At 46.8% G+C, this 21,040-nt stretch overlaps 7 protein-coding genes across 7 annotated transcripts; 4 read left to right on the top strand and 3 right to left on the bottom strand.

Annotated features, from left to right (window-relative positions):
- Positions 1-30: 30 nt before the first annotated feature.
- Positions 31-4,178, top strand: GGI43DRAFT_425243 (uncharacterized protein; the record flags this gene model as incomplete). The annotated part of the gene is made up of 6 exons (XM_083208485.1): positions 31-250; positions 375-1,041; positions 1,095-1,331; positions 1,391-2,158; positions 2,216-2,955; positions 3,019-4,178. The coding sequence occupies 6 exons, from the start codon at positions 31-33 to the stop codon at positions 4,176-4,178; spliced, it is 3,792 nt and encodes a 1,263-aa protein (XP_083057126.1).
- Positions 4,179-4,829: 651 nt separating this feature from the next.
- GGI43DRAFT_205301 (uncharacterized protein) lies at positions 4,830-5,530 on the bottom strand. Its single transcript, XM_083200118.1, has 2 exons — positions 5,234-5,530; positions 4,830-5,097 (listed from the first exon to the last, which is right to left on the bottom strand). The coding sequence occupies exons 1-2, from the start codon at positions 5,378-5,380 to the stop codon at positions 4,897-4,899; spliced, it is 348 nt and encodes a 115-aa protein (XP_083057125.1). The 5' UTR covers positions 5,381-5,530; the 3' UTR covers positions 4,830-4,896.
- Positions 5,531-6,063: 533 nt separating this feature from the next.
- Positions 6,064-6,521, bottom strand: GGI43DRAFT_387197 (uncharacterized protein; the record flags this gene model as incomplete). Its single annotated transcript, XM_083203893.1, has 2 exons — positions 6,064-6,211; positions 6,319-6,521. 2 exons carry the CDS (start codon positions 6,519-6,521, stop codon positions 6,064-6,066), a joined length of 351 nt encoding a protein of 116 aa, XP_083057124.1.
- Positions 6,522-8,679: 2,158 nt separating this feature from the next.
- Positions 8,680-10,331, top strand: GGI43DRAFT_205206 (RNA-binding RNA processing protein RPP1). The gene has a single exon (XM_083200117.1). The coding sequence runs from the start codon at positions 9,260-9,262 to the stop codon at positions 10,157-10,159; it is 900 nt and encodes a 299-aa protein (XP_083057123.1). The 5' UTR covers positions 8,680-9,259; the 3' UTR covers positions 10,160-10,331.
- On the bottom strand, positions 10,331-11,997 carry GGI43DRAFT_205191 (uncharacterized protein). Its single transcript, XM_083200116.1, has 3 exons — positions 11,800-11,997; positions 11,436-11,742; positions 10,331-11,368 (listed from the first exon to the last, which is right to left on the bottom strand). Exons 1-3 carry the CDS (start codon positions 11,845-11,847, stop codon positions 10,503-10,505), a joined length of 1,221 nt encoding a protein of 406 aa, XP_083057122.1. The 5' UTR covers positions 11,848-11,997; the 3' UTR covers positions 10,331-10,502.
- A 1,554-nt stretch (positions 11,998-13,551) lies between these two features.
- Positions 13,552-14,716, top strand: GGI43DRAFT_425241 (DUF1295 domain-containing protein; the record flags this gene model as incomplete). Its single annotated transcript, XM_083208484.1, has 3 exons — positions 13,552-13,669; positions 13,737-14,219; positions 14,289-14,716. 3 exons carry the CDS (start codon positions 13,552-13,554, stop codon positions 14,714-14,716), a joined length of 1,029 nt encoding a protein of 342 aa, XP_083057121.1.
- A 3,838-nt stretch (positions 14,717-18,554) lies between these two features.
- Positions 18,555-20,364, top strand: GGI43DRAFT_430360 (flavin-containing monooxygenase; the record flags this gene model as incomplete). The annotated part of the gene is made up of 2 exons (XM_083209241.1): positions 18,555-19,187; positions 19,245-20,364. The coding sequence occupies exons 1-2, from the start codon at positions 18,703-18,705 to the stop codon at positions 20,362-20,364; spliced, it is 1,605 nt and encodes a 534-aa protein (XP_083057120.1). The 5' UTR covers positions 18,555-18,702.
- Positions 20,365-21,040: the final 676 nt, after the last annotated feature.

Raw genomic sequence — 21,040 nt, 5'->3', positions numbered from 1 at the left:
GACTTATCTTCTCGTGAACGACCCCTTACTATGGCGCCCGATGAGAATCAGCGCAGTCGACCTAAGAGGCAGCCCTCGTTGAGAACCCCGCCTCATCGACGAGATCGGGCTGCCTCTGATGCCGTGGTGACGGACGGCTTCGTGCTTCCCGCCCTTGAAGCGCCTGCTGATGCACCTCCAGCTTATGGAAACCATCATGACCAGCTCCAGTTCAAACGAACTGGGTTTGACGCCGAGGCGGCTGTAACAGGTGCGTATTTGGCTTGCTATCTCACCCCTTCTTTACGAGCACTGCGCTGCGATGAGAGGGGTCATCAGCACTTTCTTATTCTGTCTTCAGGATGAGCCGGTATATGCTAATGTTGATACTCCAGGCGACGGAAGAATTAATATTAACATCAATACCAAGAACCATAGGCTTGCTGAGCTTCTTGCGCCAAGTATCGCCAATCAAATAGCTGGTCCTGTGACCCAGCCGACACGGCCACCAGTATACACCCTCCCGAGCCTTGTAGGTGAGCCCGGCAAGCAACCTCCGCCGCGGCTTAATGTTGTTATTCAAATCGTTGGGTCGCGTGGCGATGTCCAGCCCTTTGTTGCTCTTGGAATAGTCCTCAAGGAAAAGTATGGCCATCGAATCCGCATTGCAACGCACCCGACGTTCCAGACCTTTGTCGAAGAGAATGGCCTCGAATTCTTCAGTATAGGGGGAGACCCTGCCGAGCTAATGGCCTTCATGGTGAAGCATCCGGGGCTCATGCCGGGCCTAGATGCCCTGAAGAGCGGCGAGATCAGCAAACGCCGCAGAGGTGTTCAAGAGATGCTGCTTGGCTGCTGGAGATCTTGCATTGAGGCGGGCGATGGACTGGGACCACCACCAGAACCACACAGGAAACTCGAGCCCTGGGATCCCGAGGCCGGCATGCCTGGAGATCCAAACCATGAACCCTTTGTGGCCGACGCAATTATTGCGAACCCTCCTAGTTTTGCTCATGTTCATGTTGCAGAGAAGCTTGGAATTCCTCTGCATATGATGTTTACGTGAGGAATCTCTCAAAATATGCCCTATCCATTGTCACTAACATGTCCTCCAGGATGCCTTGGTCACCTACGCGAGCGTTTCCTCACCCACTGGCGAATGTTCAGTATTCGAATGCCGATGATGTTCTCACTAACTATCTGACTTACACACTGGTTGAAATGATGACATGGCAGGGACTAGGGGATATCATCAACCGATTCCGTGAGAGTGCATTGGATCTTGCTCCTCTCTCGCTCATCTGGGCCCCAGGTCTTCTCAACAGATTGAAGATCTCTTACACTTACTGCTGGTATGTATTTAGCGGAGTAACCAGTTCTAGCTCCTTTCTCTAACAACATGTGTACACAGGTCGCCGGCATTAATTCCGAAACCGAATGATTGGGGGTCGCACATTGATATTTCTGGTTTTTACTTCTTGAATCTTGCATCTTCGTATACCCCAGAGCCTGATCTTGCTGCCTTTTTAGCAGCCGGCCCTCCTCCAGTCTATATCGGCTTTGGCTCTATTGTGGTTGACGACCCAAATGCCATGACTAGGCTGATATTTGATGCCATCCACCTTGCTGGCATCCGAGCTCTGGTTTCTAAAGGCTGGGGAGGCTTGGGGGCCGACGCGGTGGGACTACCTGAAGGCGTCTTTATGCTTGGCAACGTTCCTCATGATTGGCTCTTTGAAAGAGTATCTTGCGTCGTCCACCATGGCGGCGCTGGAACGACCGCGGCTGGCATAAAGGCTGGCAAGCCTACCCTCGTGGTTCCTTTCTTCGGAGACCAGCCATTTTGGGGCGCCATGATCGCGAGGGCCAAAGCCGGACCCAATCCGATTCCCTATAAGACTTTGACGGCGGAAAAGCTTGCCGAGGCGATCAAATTCTGTCTTAAGCCAGAAACTCAAGATCAAGCGAAAGCGCTTGGGCACAAGATCCGTGAAGAAAATGGCACAGAGGCGGGCAGCCGAAGCTTTCATAATCACCTTGACATAGATTCTCTTCGCTGTTCCGTGGCTCCCAGTCGAGCTGCGGCTTGGCGTCTGAAAAGAACAAAGGTGCGGCTCAGCCCGCTGGTCGCTGCAGTCCTCGTCAAACAAGGCCTCTTGAAATATACCGATCTTAAGCTGTAAGAAGAAAAAGACAACCCAATTGCTCCCGTTTATGATGCTGACCACTCGTCTAGATACCGCCCTTATGAGTACAATACGGAGGATCAGCCTCCCGACCCAATCTCAGCAGGTGCTTGCTCTCTTGTTACTGATATCAGTGACATTGGTATGGCAATAGTGGATATGCCTCTGGATATCCTCAAAAGTCCCAAAAAGGCTAGAGAATCTTTAAGAGACAGTGGTAGCCAAGCAAGCGGCGATGATAGTGATACAGGATCAAAACGTAACTCGACTCAGGACCGCTCTGGTCTCAAGTCGCCAGTAAGAACTAGCGGAGATTCTGCAGGCGAATCGACCGCCGCTACAGGACAACTTACTCAGTTTCCGACAGTACCAACACAAATGGGTCGGACACGATCACCTACTGTCGAAAGCCAGGGCAGCCGATCATCTTCTCGCCGAAGGGCACTTTCTGCAGCCGCGACTATGGAAGCTGCAGTGGGCACGACCAAAAACGTTGGGCGTATTGTATCTACGGGAGTCAAGTCACCCATGAACTTTTGTCTCGGGCTCGCAAAAGGTTTCAGGAATATTCCGCGGTTATATAACGACGACACTGTTCGCTCGATCGAAAAGGTTACAGATTTCAACAGTGGCGTGAGGGTCGCCGGAAAAGAATTTGGGTTCGGTCTTTATGATGGCATCTCAGGACTGCTTACGCAACCAATGAGAGGAGCTCAAAAAGAGGGTGCCGCTGGGTTGATCAAGGGCGTTGGAAAGGGTATTGGAGGGCTCATCGCGAAGCCCGCGGCAGGTAAGTGATCCATAAGCGTACTTTTCTCTCTTTTCAAGACTTGCTAACAATTTGGCGTGCTAGGTTTTTGGGGTCTCCCAGCATATGTGATGCAGGGTGCCTATGCCGAACTTAACAAATTCTTATCAAGAAGTGTCCAGAATTACATCATCACATCAAGAGTTGTTCAGGGTGAACGGGACCTGCAGAACGCATCAGAGGGAGAGAAAGCCGATATCATCTATCGCTGGAATCACGACCCTGATTTGAAAATCATTCAAGAAACAAAACTGAAGGGACAAGAAAGAGAACATTCTAGAGTCGGATCTGGAGGCGGACCGACCTCTTGGTTCCCTACACTTCAGGATGGACGACGTCAAATGGGGGCTGCGTTAGAAGAAAAGCCACGGCGACAGCGATCGAAATCAGGTCGTATTTCGAGGCGCTTTTCCCTTTCTCGCTCCTCTTCTCCCGCACCTGTAAACTGGGAAGAATCACTCAATGCCGATGCAGAATTTGAGGAAGCTATCATGGCCTCAGTCAGAGAGACTTCTCGTGGTGATCCTGAAGAAGACGCCATGGTTGAAGTAGCTATTCGCGAGAGTATCCTGGCAATGCAGCAGCAGGGCTCTTCTCTGCCTGATCCCGTGCGCCTAAAAGCGGAAACCAACAGGAATCCAGACGTCTTTGAAGACGAAGAGTATAAAATCACAGATGAAGAGTATCAAAATCTCATTGAGCAGGCTATTCGCGAGAGCTTGGTTGGGCACGAGAAAGAACTGTCTGTGCTGCCAGGGTCCGGCTCACGGGGACGGGCACTCGACACCGGACTTGCGCAGACCGATGAGCCTCGCAGCAGTGGCTCAGCATTTACCCCGAATACTGACGAAGATGCTGATTTGCAGCGTGCCATTGATGAGTCTCGAAAGGTGCCTCCTGCTTTGCCACCGCGGGAGCAGGAAGACGAGGAGGAGGAGGAACACTTTCGGAAAGCTATTGAGGCGTCTATGAATGAGATGGAGCGGATAAAGAAAGAGCGGACGGAGGAGGAGATTGTAATGGAGTATGTCAAGAAGCAGAGCTTAGTCGAGGAGGGGTTTAAGAAACGGAGGGACTCTAAAGGGAAAGGCAAAGAGGTATCAGAAGAGGCGAGCAATGCCAGTGATGACGAGGAGTTAAAAAAGGCTATTGAGGAGAGTTTAAGGATGAGTGGTGGAGATGGCGATGGGCCCTCAGGATCATAAGTGGCAAAATATTGAAGACGGGAGAGCTTGAAAAAGATGCATTGTTTGGAGCGATATAAATAAGATATCCCATTAAATGTTTTAGTTCATCACTATATAACTGATATGAGCTGGTAGTGAGCGTACCACTGCAGACCTAATATAGATCATGAGATAAATACTGTATTATGTTTCATAAAATCCGTATTCTTACTCCTCGTACGATGACAGTGATTCGTCCTTTTGTTGAAATCTGCGTACGCTTTTGATTTACGAGTAGAATCGCGGCCATACCCATATCTGTGAGTCAAGTCCGCTTAGAAAGTAAAAGAAGTCATCATCAGGCCATAAGCTCGCCCACTGTAAATTGAAAATTTGTTTCGTTGCTCGTGTAGATTCATTAGATGTGGTATGGGGTAGTAACGATGAGTTGTAAGCTCAACCAACGCCAAGATATTCCTGGTACTGCCTTTTCCACCCCTCCGCCAATACAGGCCGTGGCATTTGGTTGTTCGAAGCTCCTTAGAAGCTGTAGGGCCTGCCCTGCACTACCCGCGACAGAATTCGAGGACCGCCAGTTGTCCGTGATGGGCGGCTCTCAATAGAATCCTGCGTAGCTCGCCATGGCCCTGCTTATAGTACGTGCATAGCTTCTGCACATCTCACGATTTATCTGATTACAGGATTTCCTTGTTGAAAAGCTTGGAGACAATCAACAGCTGAATTTTTGAGCTGTGACTTAGCCGTATCTTGCTGGGGCCTGGCCTTGGGGCTGTTGCTGACCCCATCCTGGATTTGCCGGCGGGGGGAACGGGCCAGGTCCGGCATTGCCGCCGCTGGCCATGGAGACAACATCAGGACGATTCTTCAACGGCTGGTGGAAGTTGCAAATGTGACAGACAACTTCCACAAATCCAGATATTGTGAACGGGATGATGGGCTGTGTCGAGATGTTAGTTGCATGGTTGTTTATCTCGTTTCATATGACTGAGTCTGATTTAGAGCTTTGGCTTAGACGCGTATTGATGCGGCTAAACGGCATTGTGAGTATGAAAAGAAGAAGAAAAGACACTTACAACAAAGCAAAAGGTGAAAAAGGGACGGCTTTTGATGACTCGAGCAGACATGTTGCCACAATTGTGGCACTGGCAGATGACGCCCTCATAGCCCTTGACCTCTGAGCGAAAGGTATGCTGACCGCAGACAAAGAAGAAGAAGACCATGGCGGGCAGTTGAAAACGTACGATGCCTAAGAAGAGGTCAAAGATGAGAGAGTTGATAAAAAAAAGAGAGGCTTCGATGATGAAGACGATGATAAAAAAGGAGGCTGTGTATGTATAAAAGCGGAGAGAAAGAGAGAAGAAAGAAACGTCGTTACGTATGCGCCAAGCTATTCTCTTGGCGGGCTGATGGTTGTCCGATCGGGGTGATTGATGGGCAGGCGCGAACTGTGATTGACGCTGCCTTCCCCGCGAGAGGCGGTTTGGTTTTAGGCTAAGCTGGATTTAGCGCTGCAAGTACCGACGCAGGTACCTTTGTATCTTTAACCACCCGCTATGAGTGGCGGGAGACCTGCAGCAAAGGGTTTTATAACATCTGGAGAGAGATAATAAGGGAGGATTTAATATTAAAGCATGCCTTTCAAATACTAGTACTGGTCTATTCTTATCCCAGTCTTCGCCTTCTTTTATTAGCAGAGCTGCTATTATTGCTACTAGTGAACAAGGAGCCTCGTATGTCCCTTTTGGAGATTTAGAGACGAGATGCCAATGCAACTTCACTTGCTAAAAGTCATTTTAAGTGCGCCACATGTCTTGATTTTCCAAGTATATACGCCGTCTATTATAAATTATACCCATCATAAACAAAAACCATCCGTCATATATTTAACCATCTGTTTCCAACTCTAAGCGCTGATATCGCAAGGGAGAGAGCCGCAGCAGTATCCGTGGCCCGCACTCAAAGCACCCTCAAAGTCAATGTTGTGGCATCCATCGCTGGTCTTCCAAAGGCTAGCGTAAAAGGAGTAACCTCCAGGAGTAATCTCGTCGAAGCTAAACATCTTCAAGTCAGTCATCTCTATGCTGTGTGACCTTTCATCTTCATCTTCATCTTCTTCGTCGTCTTCTTCTCCTCCTCCCTCTTGTGCGCATTTACTTACAAGACATTTTGTCCAGTGCTAGAAAAGCCGTAGAGTAGCTGGCCAGAGTACTGTGATCCAGTGTTGTAGTCGGTCAAAGTGATTGTTTGAGAGGCAGGACCCTCGCCAGTAACCTGAAGGGCAACAACAGCCATCTGGCCCCAGAAGGCAGCGGCAGGGCCAGCAAGGGCAGCGACAGCACCGAAAAGGGTAGCGACCTTCATTTTGGATTGGTTTATAAAGAGGCAAAGAGTTTTTTTTTAGGAAGTTGCTTGTGAAGAAGTAATAGAAGTGATGAACTGTTCGGGAAACTCTTGTGTAGATCTTGTGGCCTTTTTATATTTAAGTATCACCATGCTTCGTATAAGCTTATATCTATTTCTATTATTAAAAGTTGATATTTTCATGCCGAGGTTTCACGTTTACAATACCATCTCACGGTGCCTATTCCTTTGAAAGACATCAACACTTCACACCTTCTCTTTGCGTGAAAGTGTCTCGGCGATTCATCCTATACTTTCTTTGCGTGTAAGATTTAAGTTGCTTAAACGGGTCTGGAGGTGGAATTACAATGAATTTGAGTCAAGGCATTGTATTGAGGGACTTCAGAATAGCCGAAGTCTTTGCTCCATACATTTCTTTCTTCAGTGATGTTGGCGATTAAGGAGAAACCAAAGCAACGTGATATGCTTGGTGGAGAATACTATTGTCCGTAGCAGGGGTTATTGCGGCCCCTTGTGAAAACGTATACATGTAATACTAACAACTACCAACCTTGATGAAACTAAACGGCCAAGTGGTCATTGTTGCCAAATAAGCGACTTCGTATGCATCTTCACTATTATCAATATAGTATAGCCTAACCGGTAATGTGCTTGCATTAGTGTAGATAATGAGATCCCGAACGTTACAAATCCATGGCTCGCTAATTGGAAGTCGAATGCCACGGTGATTGAGTCGGACAGTCGGATACAATGAAGTAATACACCGCTCTCTACCCACTGCGGAACTACTATCTCCTGGGACTTGTTGAGATGCAACTAGCTGCGGCCGTGTATGGCTATAATTTCCATAACTAGATAGCGATAAGCACTCTAAGTATTAAACGTCCATAAGCATATTTAGATTCCCGTACTTGGGTATTCATTACCACGGGTAGGCCCGCTGTCCAGGTAGCCAGGGTCTTAATTGGAGCACGACACAAGCTCTGGTATCCACCGACCTGTGGTATTAATTGATAGTATTAAACGAAAAACGGCTGTCTCGCCCATCAACCTGCCGTACTTTGTAGTTGGTAGTACATGAGTTTACTCGGTGAGAGCATAGTTACCTTCGGGCGCCGGGGGTGTATTTGGTGAGAGGTGTAGTGGTAGTCACGCAGGAGAAAACAATTACAGCCCGTAAGAAATGTTACGTCCAATTACGAGGTAAAATAGTTACCGGCCGTAATAGTTATTTTAAAGGAAATAGGAGGTTGCTGTAATAATAAAGAAGGCGAAATAGTGTTTATCTTGGGTGACTCTTACAGCTTAATACCTCTTATGAGACTGGGTGTTTTTTATAGCTAAATGATTATTTTTACACTGTAAAAATACTCACGGCGCTAGGAAAACTATTACAGATTTAGTATAGTAGAGAAAAAAAGAAATCCTGCTATATTTTCTTTTTATAGTGTATTACGGATTTCCTTTACTTCTGTGTGCTAGCAGAGGAAATTCGCAATGCAGGATAAAAAGGAATTACAGCAGTAAAAAACAGTCACTTTACGGGAATTAAACAAAGGAGAATTTAAGTGTATTTATCTATCTAAACCACTATGCTATTTCATCTGAACTACAGGTGCCTTGCGAGTTCTTTCCTTATATACCTTAAGCAGCTCATCGCGTTGCAGCGCGTGCCATTAAGAGGTACATACCTAGCACTGGGCAGTGGTTATTATCAGTGCCCTGTAGCTAATAAAGTTAGTGGTTATTTTTAACAAGTAATAGTGATAGTAAATCCCTAATTATCAGGCAAATAAAAAAGAAAGCATTTTTATAAGAGTTTTTTTATAGAAAATAGCTCTAGCGCGTATAATAGAAAGAAACAGCGTTTTGCAACTGCATCACTATTTTAACCCCCCTATGACTCTCACAGACCCCCGTGACTCTCACAGCACCTCTTACGAGAAAAGGGCCCCGCCTCGTAGGTATGTATAGTAGTAAAGCGCACAACATGGCTAGGATAACAAGGACTTGTAAGGAGGCCACGTTTGGAGCAATAAAACTATATAATTGCTGCTCCCAACCGATGGCTGTAAAACTACAAGATCAATGAGCAAAGACATCTCTCCATAAAACAGCAGCCGATTGTTATGAGAATCTACCTAGTTGGATACGAGCTGGTACTAGTATAAGGATACGGCGCATTTATGGACTAGTAGCTACGGGCCGAGGTAACGCATCCACTTATTAGGATATCGGAGATAGGCTTTAAGCCTCTGGATTTCTATGTCTAAACATCTATAGTAGCTTTGCTTAAGTTGATTATGACAATATACGAAATATTATAGTAAATGTAAATCGGAATTTTAATCGAAGGGACGTGGGGCTGATCTACCACTACTCGGTACCTAAGGTTACACTCTTACAACCTTGGTAGGAAGCTACCTCACAGCCTAGCAACCCCACCAACGGCTGCAGCTGCGCTAAGAATTTCTTGCAACCTTCTATCTTTCCTTTATCTCAAAAAACGCTTATCGCAGTTTCACCTTTGCTCATACCTGTCGCAAAGCTCAACAAGCTCATTGTTGAACCCATTGACATCCGTCCTTACATCATCCGCGATCTAATCGATCTAACTGTAGCGAGAAATCAACCAACCTCACCTCTCTCCCGTCCGTAATGCCCAGCTAGGCAAAAAAACACTACGCCAAAAAGAAAACACCATCTCGCTTCACTCGACATCTCTCTCCTCCCACACAATGCTCTACGACCTCAGCATCGCCTGGTCTCCGGCCACAACCACAGAGCGCCTCATCCAAACGCTCACAACCGCCTCTTCTCTCGGCTACGCCACCGTCGCCCTCAACCACACCCTCGAGCTGCCCTTCCCCGCGAATCCCACAACGCCGTTCCCATCTCTCCCGGCCTCATCTCCCGACTCCAAGCTCCCGCACGTCCTCCACCGCGCCACTCTCCCTCTCGCCGACCCGGCCGCATCAAACTACCGCCTCCCGTCCTTGGTCGGCGTCTATGACCTCCTCGCCATCCGGCCCCTCACCGAAAAGGCCTTTCAAAATGCCTGCCTCACGCTCGACATTCCCATCATCTCGCTAGACATGGCGCAGCATTTCCCATTCTACTTTCGCCCTAAGCCTTGCATGGCTGCCGTCACTAGAGGCGTGCGCTTCGAAATATGCTACTCCCAGGCCTTGGCTGCTGATCCTAGAGGACGCGCAAATTTCATCTCCAATGCAACCAACCTTATCAGAGCTACCCGAGGGCGAGGCATAATACTAAGTAGCGAAGCTAAAAACGCCTTTGGTCTAAGAGCCCCCGCCGATGTCGTCAATTTATTCAATGTATGGGGACTTCAGAGTGAAAAGGCCATGGAGGGACTGAGAACAATACCGCGGAGCGTCGTGGTCAACGAGGGGATGAAGAGAGATGGTTTCAGAGGAGTCATCAACATCGTCCAGGTGGTAAAGAAGAATCCAGTTGAATGCGACCAGACGGATGACCAGTCCTCGGCTACAGACCAACCCGGCAAGAGGAAGAACCAGAAACGGAAGAATGGCGGGGAAGATGCACAGCCTATCAGCAAACGAGAGGCAAAGAAGATGAAACTAGCAGCAAGAGCCGCAGCTTCGGAAAAAAAGTGATACGGGATATATAATTGGTGTTTAGATATTGGGTCTCGGGCGCTGTAAGTGTCTATAAAAATACAGCGTAATGGAGACATGGGAAGCAACAATGACGGTTTCAAAAGCATGATACCCCTTTGGATAGACTAGAAACAATGTCTTTGATTTTTCTTTTTTTTTTCTCTTTTGCTTTACTAGGGCAAAAATACTAAATGAATGATATATACACGAACACGCAAGCAAACATGACCTTGAGCAAACTGTGACTAACAAATGGTATCTCAAAATCTCTCTAAACCATTAAAACTCCCTAATTTTGCCAAACTACACTACACGTCTATTTTATTCCATTCTCTGAATCTCATGATTCAATGATAAGAGAAGGAGCCGCGGCAGCTGCTGCTGTGAGCGTGTGTGCTGCTGGAAGGGCAACCAAGGCACCCAAATTCAGCACACTGGCCAGCTCATAACCCTTAAGATCCGACGCCGGAGCTGAGAAAATAGCAGGAGCAGTTGCTGCCGGGGGAAGAGGAAGAGGGGCTGGTTCTCCGTCTGCCAGTGGAGCACTGGAAGCAAGGCTGCCAAGGACGAGAGTGTTGGCTGGCGCAGAGGGAGCAACAGGGGCAGGCGAGTCCACGGGAGTAGCTGAGCTCGCGGGAGCAACAGTACTTGCAGGGGCAGCTGTGGTTGCAGCAGCAGCGGTCGTAGTAGGAGCGGTCGTAGCAGGAGCACTGGATACCGGGGCACTGGATGCCGAAACACTTGAAGAGGATGCTGAAGTTGTAGCCGATGATGTCGTTGAAACAGCGCTTGTGGAAACGCTGGTAGTGGTGGCTGCAGGAGGCTTAATTAGGGACGTGGAAACCTCAACGGGAGCCGCCGCAGAAGATGAGGCACTTGCGGAGGCAGAGGATGAGCTTTGAGACGTCGTCACTGCGGCCGGGGGCGTTGCTGCCGAAGACGCAGGGAGCGTGCTGAAGATCGGCGAAGGCGGCAGGTTTGAGGTTGCGATGCTCGTAGTAGCCGGAGGAGGAGGAGGCGGAGGCACAGCTGATGTTGCCGGAGGGGGAGGCGGAGGTGCTGTGGAATTTGCCGCCGGAGGAGGTGGAGGTGGAGGTGGTGGCGGAGGAGCAGCGCTGGCAGGAGGAGCCGGAGGAGCACTGACAGCCGGTGGAGGAGGAGGAGGAGGCGCTGCTGGAGGAGGCTGCGATGCCGCTGGTGGAGGAGCTACTTCGTATGTTAGATTCAGGGGCCCAGAAGTCATCACCATTGACCAAGCATCCATGCTACTGACCTATTGAAAACGTCGTCTTCGGTAACAGAGACGATGCGATTGGAATCGTGGTCACGCCAACTCCGTCTCCATTAGGATTCACCGTCGGGGCTGCTGGTGGAGGAACCGCGGGCGGAACTGAGATTGTTGCGACTGGGTTTCCAGGCACTTGAGTAGCTCCGGGAATGACAGTGGTAGTGATGGTAGTAATCACAACTGAATCATCTCCACTCCCCAATCCTGGCAAGCCGAGAAGTTGTCCTATCTGATCCAATAAGCTGTCCCGGCGAATCAGGTTGCCATCTTTATCACGATTCAACGCAGCACCCTAAACATCATCAGTTACTGAACTCTTCGTGGCCCCCTTTTGCCTATAAGAACATACCTGAACTGCAGTCGAGGCAAGCAGGGCGTAAAGGACTGTAGACCTCATTGTGAAGATTGTCTACGGAGCCGGATACAACAAAGGCACGCGTAGGTTTTTTTTTTTTTCTGTTTTCCTTTTCCTTTTCTAAATTTCCTGAACAAAAAGATACCGAAAGTGACCACAAACAGTGACTATCACAACGCAGCTGTTTCCACAATATCAACGTGCGAGAAGGTTTCGGTAATGAAGAATTAAGATATTACTTGACAGCCAGCTGGATATCGAAATAAATCAATGACCGAAGCCGTATTAATCGCAGTCGAAGCGGGAGAACCAAAAATTAAAGAGCGAACGGCAACGGTTGAATTAAGGCGGCGCCAGGCCTGTAAAATCCCAAAGTACGGGTGAAAATAAAATCGCCACCGACCAAACGGACGATGGTTCAAAAACGACAAGAGAAGAGAAATGAAGATAAAAACAACATACGAGAAAACCGGTCCCGTGGAAAGTAGAAAAGAAGGGAAGAAAGAGCCTAGAGTAGCCCCGGGCTGTCGTCAGCCCCAGCTCTCCCAGAAACGGCGTGGCTCCCTTCATTTCTCCGACTGTTTTGACCCTTCATCACAATGTTTGAAGCGTTGCCAAGACCGCATTTGACTAGATTCGAATACGGAGCTCAAACAATAGCGGTGCGGCGGTTGTGATTTAGACTCAATTCGCGTTACTCCATACGGTCCAGGCCAGGATCTGAGACATGGTTCAGACACCTCCTGTCTGGGACGGGGCTCGCTATAGTGGGGCTGGACAGGGAAATGATAGCAAGCCGCTCGTTTAACTTGGTATCGGGCATTTCCCGACTTTTCCAATGGTCGAGCTTGACATGGTTGTAGATCACGGCTTGTGGGAATCTGGTGATTTTAATTTCATGTAGATTGCATTTCATGGGCGTGTAACCTTGTTCATCATGCGATGCGGGAGCCAAATAGAGCAAAGACGCGCCAAAGGGATGTGGGGTTGTCGGTAGGTGCCAGCAATGGCGCCTAAAGTTATCAGATCTGACTTCACGATGGTTGATTGACTCTTCACATCACGAAAGTAAGATGTGATTGGGGTCGGTGGATGAATCGAGTGAAGCTTATCGAGGCGAAATTGCTGAACCTGGACAGGGCGCTTGCATGTTTATTGTTTGTTTGGCCACCATCGAGTTAGGAGGGCGCTATGGTGCATGACAAGGCAATCTAAAACAAAATTATCACATGGCGTCGATAACAGGATAACGGGGGATGGTGAAGAAGAATGAATAGAAGTTGGAAATGTGGATGAAGATTCTGGTCAGAAGAAGCTGTATTCCGGAAAGGAATTTATCCAGTACCGATTTTCATATTCTGAAGTTGGGAGATGCGTCAAGAGCTGGGCACTCCGCCACCTTCCAAGAATTGATAGATACATGTACCCTTTTTTGGAGTACCATTTTGGAGTACCACCAAAAAGAGAATGTACAAGACCAAAGTACTGCTCTCGTAGCACCAGCGCTAAGAGACAAGCCACCAGCTTCCAATTACATTCTCTCGATGCTGGCAACATAGTGCATCTCGCGCCCATCGAGAAACAGCCAAGCCGATGACGACTTGATTTTTCCTGCGGGTGCCTAAGATACCTATATAGCAAGCATAATATTTCTGCGCCTCGCATGGCATCTAGAGATTTGATTCCTATTAGCGACCTAGCAGTTTTATTGCAAGAAACACTATTAATATTAATGACTTGAATGAAATGGCAGCTCTACATGTGCTAGACGACTACTATCTCGCGATAACTGCCCTCATCACCGTGGGCCACCAGCTCTTTTTCTTCGCCATCGCGTATACTTGCAAATTCGATAAGCTAACTGGTGAGTCCTTTTCTCACAAAAAAAAAATCTATTTTCTTCTCATCATTAACATAAAAATTCCACTCAGACTTCGCTGGGGGCTCCAACTTCATCATCCTTGCAATCGTAACCATCTCCCTCAGTCATCACCATAACAGCCGCCAGCTCGTAGTCACACTCTTCCTAATCGCCTGGGCCATCCGCCTCACATCTTTCCTCTTCTTCCGTATCCTCAAGACAGGCAAAGATGATCGTTTTGATGAAATGCGCCAGAAATTCTTTCCCTTTCTTGGCTTTTGGATCTTTCAAATGCTCTGGGTCTGGACCGTCTCACTGCCAGTGACGGTGCTGAATTCGCCGGCTGTGACTCGTTATCCGCAGCATAGTTTTGGAACGGGGAGGGACATTGCAGGTATTGTGATGTACTCTATTGGACTGGTGATGGAAACCGTTAGCGATGCACAAAAGTACCGATTTCGGAGCAAGCACGATAGTAAAGCTGTTTGTGATAAAGGTCTATTTGCTGTATCGAGGCACCCTAACTACTTTGGAGAAATTATTGTACATTTCGGTAAGATCGCATTCTGTCTCTCAATAGCTCTACTAGGGAAACGGCGATAGCTGACTTGACTGAATCCAGCCATATACATGATTGCCGTCTCAGCGGCCGCAGATGGCTTCGTCCGCGGCCAAGCTTATAAAGCTCTCTATGCCACCATTCTAGGCCCATTCTTTCTCACGTTCCTATTACTTTTTGTATCGGGAATACCCCTCTCAGAGCGACCCAAGGCGAAGGCTCGCTATGAAAGTGGCAATAATTGGCAAGGCTATAAGCGCTGGCTAGACCGAACCAGTGTCCTCATTCCATTTCCTCCGCAGTTGTATGAGAAGATGCCGACGATTCTAAAGAGAACCGTGTTTCTAGAGTTTCCCATGTACGTATTTGATCCAAAGAAGCACTCTAGCGCACCTCAGCCTGAGAGAACAGTGAACGAGGGTGGAGATGAACCAGTAGAAGGCAGCCGAGACGATAGTCCACAGAGTGGTGAAGAGCAATTGATAGAGTAGTATTCTATTATGATGAACAAAATGCTTAAAACAAAAAATTCACTCCTGGTATATATTATGTACATGCTTGTTTTATGCACCCACGTCCTGTGCACGTTCTAACAATCGTATGCGGCCGCAACATCATCCCATACCGACATAAGTTGAGCCGTCAGGCATTAAGTTCCAGAGAAATGACTACTCTCTTTCATCTCTGGACGAACCACATCGTATCAACTTTCGCGGGGCTATATTAGCGCCGCCATCGGCACAATTCCCATTACCCGTGCATTTGGCATTACCTTGATCTCATATAAAAGGCTTTCTCATCCCTCAAGTTGTGTAATAGGGGGGAGAAGAACAGAAAAGAAAAAAAGATGAAACAAAGGAAATAAACAAGTAAAGAGCACGATCAAGGCTAATCCAACAGCTCTTGTGTCTGGCCGAATTCGACGCTACTCGATCGCTCCGAATATGCCTCTGATCCCTCCGGGATAGGCACCATTGCACTTTTTGTCCAGATGTGGATTGCTTTTGACCAATCTAGGCCCTCGATACAGCCACCCTTGACAGAGAGGACATTTTGTGACTTGATACGGAAAGGATTCGAGAATAGAAGTTAGTCTTTTGAGTTCCGCGACGCACCAGTGTTAAGAAATAGTGAACAGGGTGAACAGGATTGAAGAGAGAGCAGTGCTTGTATGGGTCAAGAAGGCATACCTGTGCTATGTGAATGAGTCGTGTTCCGCAAAGGCGGCAGAAATAACTGTATAAATAGATTAGTATCAACTGAATACTTCGAAAAACCAGTCGTATATAATTTCGAGCTCATACCAGTAAAGCGTCTCCCCTGACGCAGTCGGCCGTCTAGAATTGATCTCCCGTTAGCACAAAGACCTTACTCATTCCTAGCCCATCTCCCCATCTCAACCAAACAAATAGCCATCTCGTCCAAATTCAAGAAACTAAGAGTATCAATTGACATACGCATAGCAGTTCAAGTCCTCGGTCTCAGGGAGCTTGAATCGCGGGAAAATGGCTGACGTTCCAAACGCTGAACCTGTCTGTTTCTTGCACTCGGAGCAATGGCATATATACAGCGCGAGGGGCTCCGACAGTGGCGTCTGGAACGAGACGGCGCCGCATTGACACCGGGCGTTCATGACGAGATTAGTTTGTTGAAAAAATAAAATGGTTTTCTTCTTTTCGCTTCGGGCTGTCGTTGCAACGAGTCTTGAAGTCGTGAAAAATTACAGTAGTCTTTCGAATGTCAACTTGGGAAGATCGGAAACTAGGTAGTTGACGTCGAAAACTAGGATCGCCTGGAAAAAAGAAAATATGATAACCAGAATGTTGTCAAAAAATATTTCATTGAATTTTTCTGCTCAATTTATAAAAAGATTGTTTCCAGAAGATGTAAAGGTTAAGGTTAATTGAAAGTCAAGCGACGTCGGAAGGCCTAAAGCAGCTTGCATGTGCCCAGCATTAGGCTATGTAAATCATCGGATATGGTAATCAAGGCGTCTCTTTTTGACGTTAGTCGGCAACAACCGACAGCTACACAGCCGATTTGGTTATTATAAACCAGGGTCCCCAAAAGTCCCGAAATAAGAGTCACGTCAAGTTGTTTATTCGTCGAATTGCCTTCCAAAACATGCTTAATTAGCCAGGGAAGACGCCGGTCTTCGCATCCACGTTTCGTCTTCAGCTCTTCGGTGCGTCACTCACGGATGCCAAGCGTCTTTAGTTGTCTCCATCGCCTTTTGCTTCCACATCTGGAATGCGAGCTATGCGAATTAGCCTTGCCGCTTCGTTAGCATGGCCCCGCAGCCATGCCTTCGGCGAGCTGTCTCGGGAGATATATACCGTATGCTTAACGCCAACAAAAGACCCTATTTTTTTTTTTTTTTCTTTTTCTTTTTTTTTGGCTGGCCTTGGGCTAATATCTGTCTCCATTCTTTCTTTTTTTTTTTTTTTGCTTAGAATAAAGCTATTTTTTGGAGTCGTGACTCATCCTCAGCTGCAGAAGAATGGCGCCCTTCGATTAGCAGATATAAGTGGGGAGGTGAACGACGAATATATCATGCAACGTGCCATGTACATAAAACGCATGTCGTGCTGCTTTTTCAGCTTTCAAGATTTCACTATCTAGCTGCTGCCGACAATTAATAATACACATTATTCAGCACCTCTCTCCCCACACCACACATGGTTATACAACCTCTATGTTCTCGATAGCGGTTACTTACGGCAAGCCATGGTATAGGAGAAACAGATCGATCTAACCGATGAAATAAACATCCGTTTATTTCACCGCAACTAGGAACCGCAACATTTAAAATCTCCTCCGATAATCGGTCCGTTCCTCCTTTCCGTGCCTCATATGTCCGATATATGATATGCCCAAGGGGACAATTACGGACCGCGCAGTCACGGGCGAAATAAGCAAGGACTCGGGCTCTGCAGCAAAAGACAAAGCAAGCTATGTGGTGACGTAAAAGGCGAATGAAGATGACATGAAATTGAATAAAGAGTAGTTGTGTACGAGGAATGTAGAGCATATTGTCTACAGGATCCTATCACAGCGTACTCTGTAAAATACCAGCATATCTTTGACCTCTGTGCAATACCCAGCTCATGAAAGAAATTAAGAAACGAAGAAGAAACAAATGAGAGAATAAACATTAGGAGAAGGCAAGAGAGAAAGGAATCGATAAAAGAGGGGTAAGAAAGAGAAGGATTGTTATTAAATAGGACAATATTGCCCATGATTACGGTAATATTTTCTCGGAGCTGAAGAAATAACCCATGTTCAGGAACAGATATGGAGAATTCCATCTCGGATCGGAATAAACACCCATTGTCCGCGATTGACGCCAAGGCGGGGAGTGCGGGAGAGTCGTCTCTATTACTACGGAGCAGACTTGGGGTATGACTCAGCTTATAACTAGCAATACATCAACCCAGCAACCAATGGCTATTTGTTATACTTGAACAAGTTTCTCATTACAGCTAGTGGCTATTACAAGTTGACAAACGCCATCTGCTATCGCCGTGTATTTGCTCTAAAAAATGCCTCGGCTTTAAAAAGCTGTAAATGTGAAGATCTGTACAACATCCCGCCCAAGAAGAGCTATTTCTATCCAAATACTATTTCGTATTACGTTATACCAGTACGACCTCAATTACGTATCACCCGTCAGCAATGTAAGAAAAGAGACTAATTTGTACATCCAAATTCGGCCAGTTGATAGGCACCTTGATGACGACTTCGATTATTATTCTCTCAGTTTAGTAATAACAGTGCCAGTTATTTATTTATTTATTTATTTTTTTCTGCTTGTACAAAATTTACATCCAAATGGCTATCAGGCTCTTTTTGGAGCTGGGATATGTAATATCGTTCTCCAAGCGTCTCCTTTTCGCTATTATAGATCATCGCCAATCCTTATCCTAGTTTTAAAGTCACTGCAATAGCAACATTATTGTTTTGTACCTATGCGTATCTGTTAGAATCAAGGGGAGAAATGTACAAAATCCCTTTGTCTCCTTATACGAAGCAGTCTTCTCCAGAAATGATTCCCTCTCACTATTTATTAGAAATGGTAACAGCATCATTCTAAACTCCATTTAGTAGTACCTCCAGACATTCGAGAATCTCACAATTCTCTTCTAATTCTCTTCTAATTCCGACCCTCCCTTTCGACCCCCCCTTCCTAAAACTATGCATGGTGCATGAAGAGAAGTAGACTTTCGTGCTACAGCAAGGCTGGCAAGGCTGGTAAGACCATCAGAACACACGGACCACACCAATCGACAGCTCTCTTAGATACAAGATCAGGAGCTACAAAGTAAAATACCTCAATGCCATGACTAACATATAAGGCTTGCACTGGCCTACTTCGTATTGTAGCTCCAAATGCGGTTCAATTACATCTCAAAATCTTCTATTTATTCTCGTACACCCAACAAGTATCCTTTGTTCTATCAGTTGCTTGGTACTCACAATGCAATCATTCGATGCTGTTGTTGTTGGAGCTGGCTTTGGAGGAATCTACCAGCTCTACAAACTTCGTCAACTTGGTATCTCAGTGAGGCTTTACGAAAAAGCCCCTGAAATTGGCGGTGCGTGGTACTGGAGTCAATATCCTAACTGCGCTAGCGATTCTCCTAGTGAGCTGTATAGATACAGCTGGGACAAGGAAGATCTGTTGACATACCCTTGGCCAAACCATGTCGTGACCCAAGAAGAAACTCTGGGCTACCTTAAACATGTAGTAAAGCGTCATGATTTGAGAAAGGACATGACTTTCTCCGCCGAGCTCAAGTCAGCCACCTTTGACGCATCTTCGAATTCGTGGATATTGCAATTCGCAACCGGGGAAACTGTTAAGACTACGTACTTGGTTGCCGCTACAGGAGCTATTCATAAAGCCAATTGGCTTGCTCTTCCTGGGCGAGAAAAGTTTACTGGTGAACAGTACCATTCGGGGTAAGTTCACCCATTGTCAATTGGGTAAAATTCGCTATCGCTAACTAGTATTTTTAGAGTCTGGCCGGAGAGCCGTGACTTCAAGGGCAAACGAGTTGGAATCATCGGTACTGGCTCTTCAGGAGCCCAGCTCATCGTTGGTCTCGCAAAGGAGGCCAAACATTTATTGTCTTTTCAGCGCTCCGCACAGTACATAGTTCCTAATTACCGAGGAGCTGTTGCTGAAGAGTACAGAAATAAGATTGTCAACAACTGGGATAATGTCTGGAAAGGTGTCCGCAACTGTGTTGTTGGATATAACTTCACACCGATTACTACGCCGACTTTTAGCGTCAGCCCAGAAGAGCGTGAGAGAGTGTTTGAATCGGCTTGGAATGGAAAGAACGGCTTTGCGTTCCTGTATGCCACGTTCTCTGATGTGTTGACAAATGAAGCGGCAAATCAGGAGATTTGCAACTTTATTAAAAAGAAGATTGGCCAGATCGTAGAAGATCCTGAGAAACGCAGGAAGCTCACTCCCCCTCCAGGCTCATTCTACGCTAAGCGGCCTGTGTGCTGCGCTGGCTACTATGAAACATTTAACAATGATTGTGTGGATATTGTTGATACTCCATTATTGGAGGTTACTGAAAAGGGCATTAAGACAAATGATGGCACGGTGCACGAGCTAGATGTTATTATCTATGCGACTGGTTATGAGACAGATGGCAGCTGGGCTGACATTGCCATTACTGGCCCTACTAAAACGCTAGAACAGCACTGGGCTCAAGGAGCAGTTTCTTACTTGGGACTATCAGAAGCAGGGTTTCCCAACTTTTTCATGATCGTGGGGCCTCAGTCTCCAGTGACCAACATGCCCCCGCTGGTCGAAGCCCAGAGCAATCTTATTGCAGCGCTGATCGCAAAGGCGGAGAAACAGAATGCGTTGGGTGGAGGCAAAAAGATTCTTATTACGCCTACTCAGCAAGCTGAGGATGAATACATGAAGGAGTGCCGCAAACTTGGAGATGAGAGCATCTTCAAGAAGGAGAGGTCTTTCCTCTATGGTGATAACACGCCTTCTGCTAGGACGAAAGGCAGAAGTGTCCTTTGGTACTTTGGAGGAATGAATATGTACCTGGGCAAGATCGACAACGAGATGAATACTGACTACAGTGGATTCACATTCAACTCCTAGTTGTTGCAAGAGGTCCAGTGACCTTGGCTACTGTTGTTTTTGCGTCTTCTGTTTGCTCAGCTATGAGTTTTCATACCTACCTGCATTGGTGTAAATAGGAAGATGGGGACACTTGAAATCGAAAAGGGGGGAAGATGGGGACACTTGAAATCGAAAAGGGGGGATCCTGTATACAGAGTACCGCAATCTAAATGGTTAGAGGCTAACTTTGATCCAAGTTCTCTCTGCTTCATAGACGTCCTTCTTTTACAACAGAGGCGACTGTAATAGAATCCCTAGTTTCATCTTTCTTTAGGGCAGCACCGGAGAGTGTACAAGCGGGTTCGCATTTTCTCCTAAATTTTTGAACATATAGGTAGTACATGTAGCTTAACAAGAGCAGGCAAAAGCGTCTGAAAGAACCCAGGTTCAGGAGTAGAGAAGAAGAGAAATGAAATAAAGGGAGCTGGGAGGAAAGGTTGAGAAAACTCAACCCCCTGGCTGAATTCGATAGGATAGCTGAGACCTGTACCTGCCACAAGAGTTCTTCATGATGCTGATAGAGTCATAGAATATGCATTAGAGCCTCTTGATGTAGAAGATGCTAGAGATTTGAGGAGTAAAAAGAAGCCTGTGCGAATTGAGGCCCAGATGGTTGGATTGTCTTGGGGGAAGGGAAAAAAAAAATCAAGCAGAG

The sequence above is a fragment of the Trichoderma evansii genome (genome assembly GCF_050947405.1).
Source record: "Trichoderma evansii strain SZMC 28006 chromosome Unknown GGI43scaffold_23, whole genome shotgun sequence".
NCBI lineage: Eukaryota > Fungi > Ascomycota > Sordariomycetes > Hypocreales > Hypocreaceae > Trichoderma > Trichoderma evansii.
Note: the sequence above shows the minus strand (reverse complement) of the source record. Positions and strands in the feature narration are given on the sequence as shown.

Bases quoted from the DNA above. Each gene is read 5' to 3' on its own strand.
- GGI43DRAFT_205301 (XM_083200118.1), bottom strand. From the start codon at position 5,380: ATGGTCTTCTTCTTCTTTGTCTGCGGTCAGCATACCTTTCGCTCAGAG. The intron at 5,098-5,233 runs GTAAGTGTCTTT...ATCTCGACACAG, and splicing joins TTTTCACCTTTTGCTTTGTT to CCCATCATCCCGTTCACAAT.
- GGI43DRAFT_205206 (XM_083200117.1), top strand. From the start codon at position 9,260: ATGCTCTACGACCTCAGCATCGCCTGGTCTCCGGCCACAACCACAGAG.
- GGI43DRAFT_205191 (XM_083200116.1), bottom strand. From the start codon at position 11,847: ATGAGGTCTACAGTCCTTTACGCCCTGCTTGCCTCGACTGCAGTTCAG. The intron at 11,743-11,799 runs GTATGTTCTTAT...GATGATGTTTAG, and splicing joins TTGCCTCGACTGCAGTTCAG to GGTGCTGCGTTGAATCGTGA. The intron at 11,369-11,435 runs GTCAGTAGCATG...CATACGAAGTAG, and splicing joins GAAGACGACGTTTTCAATAG to CTCCTCCACCAGCGGCATCG.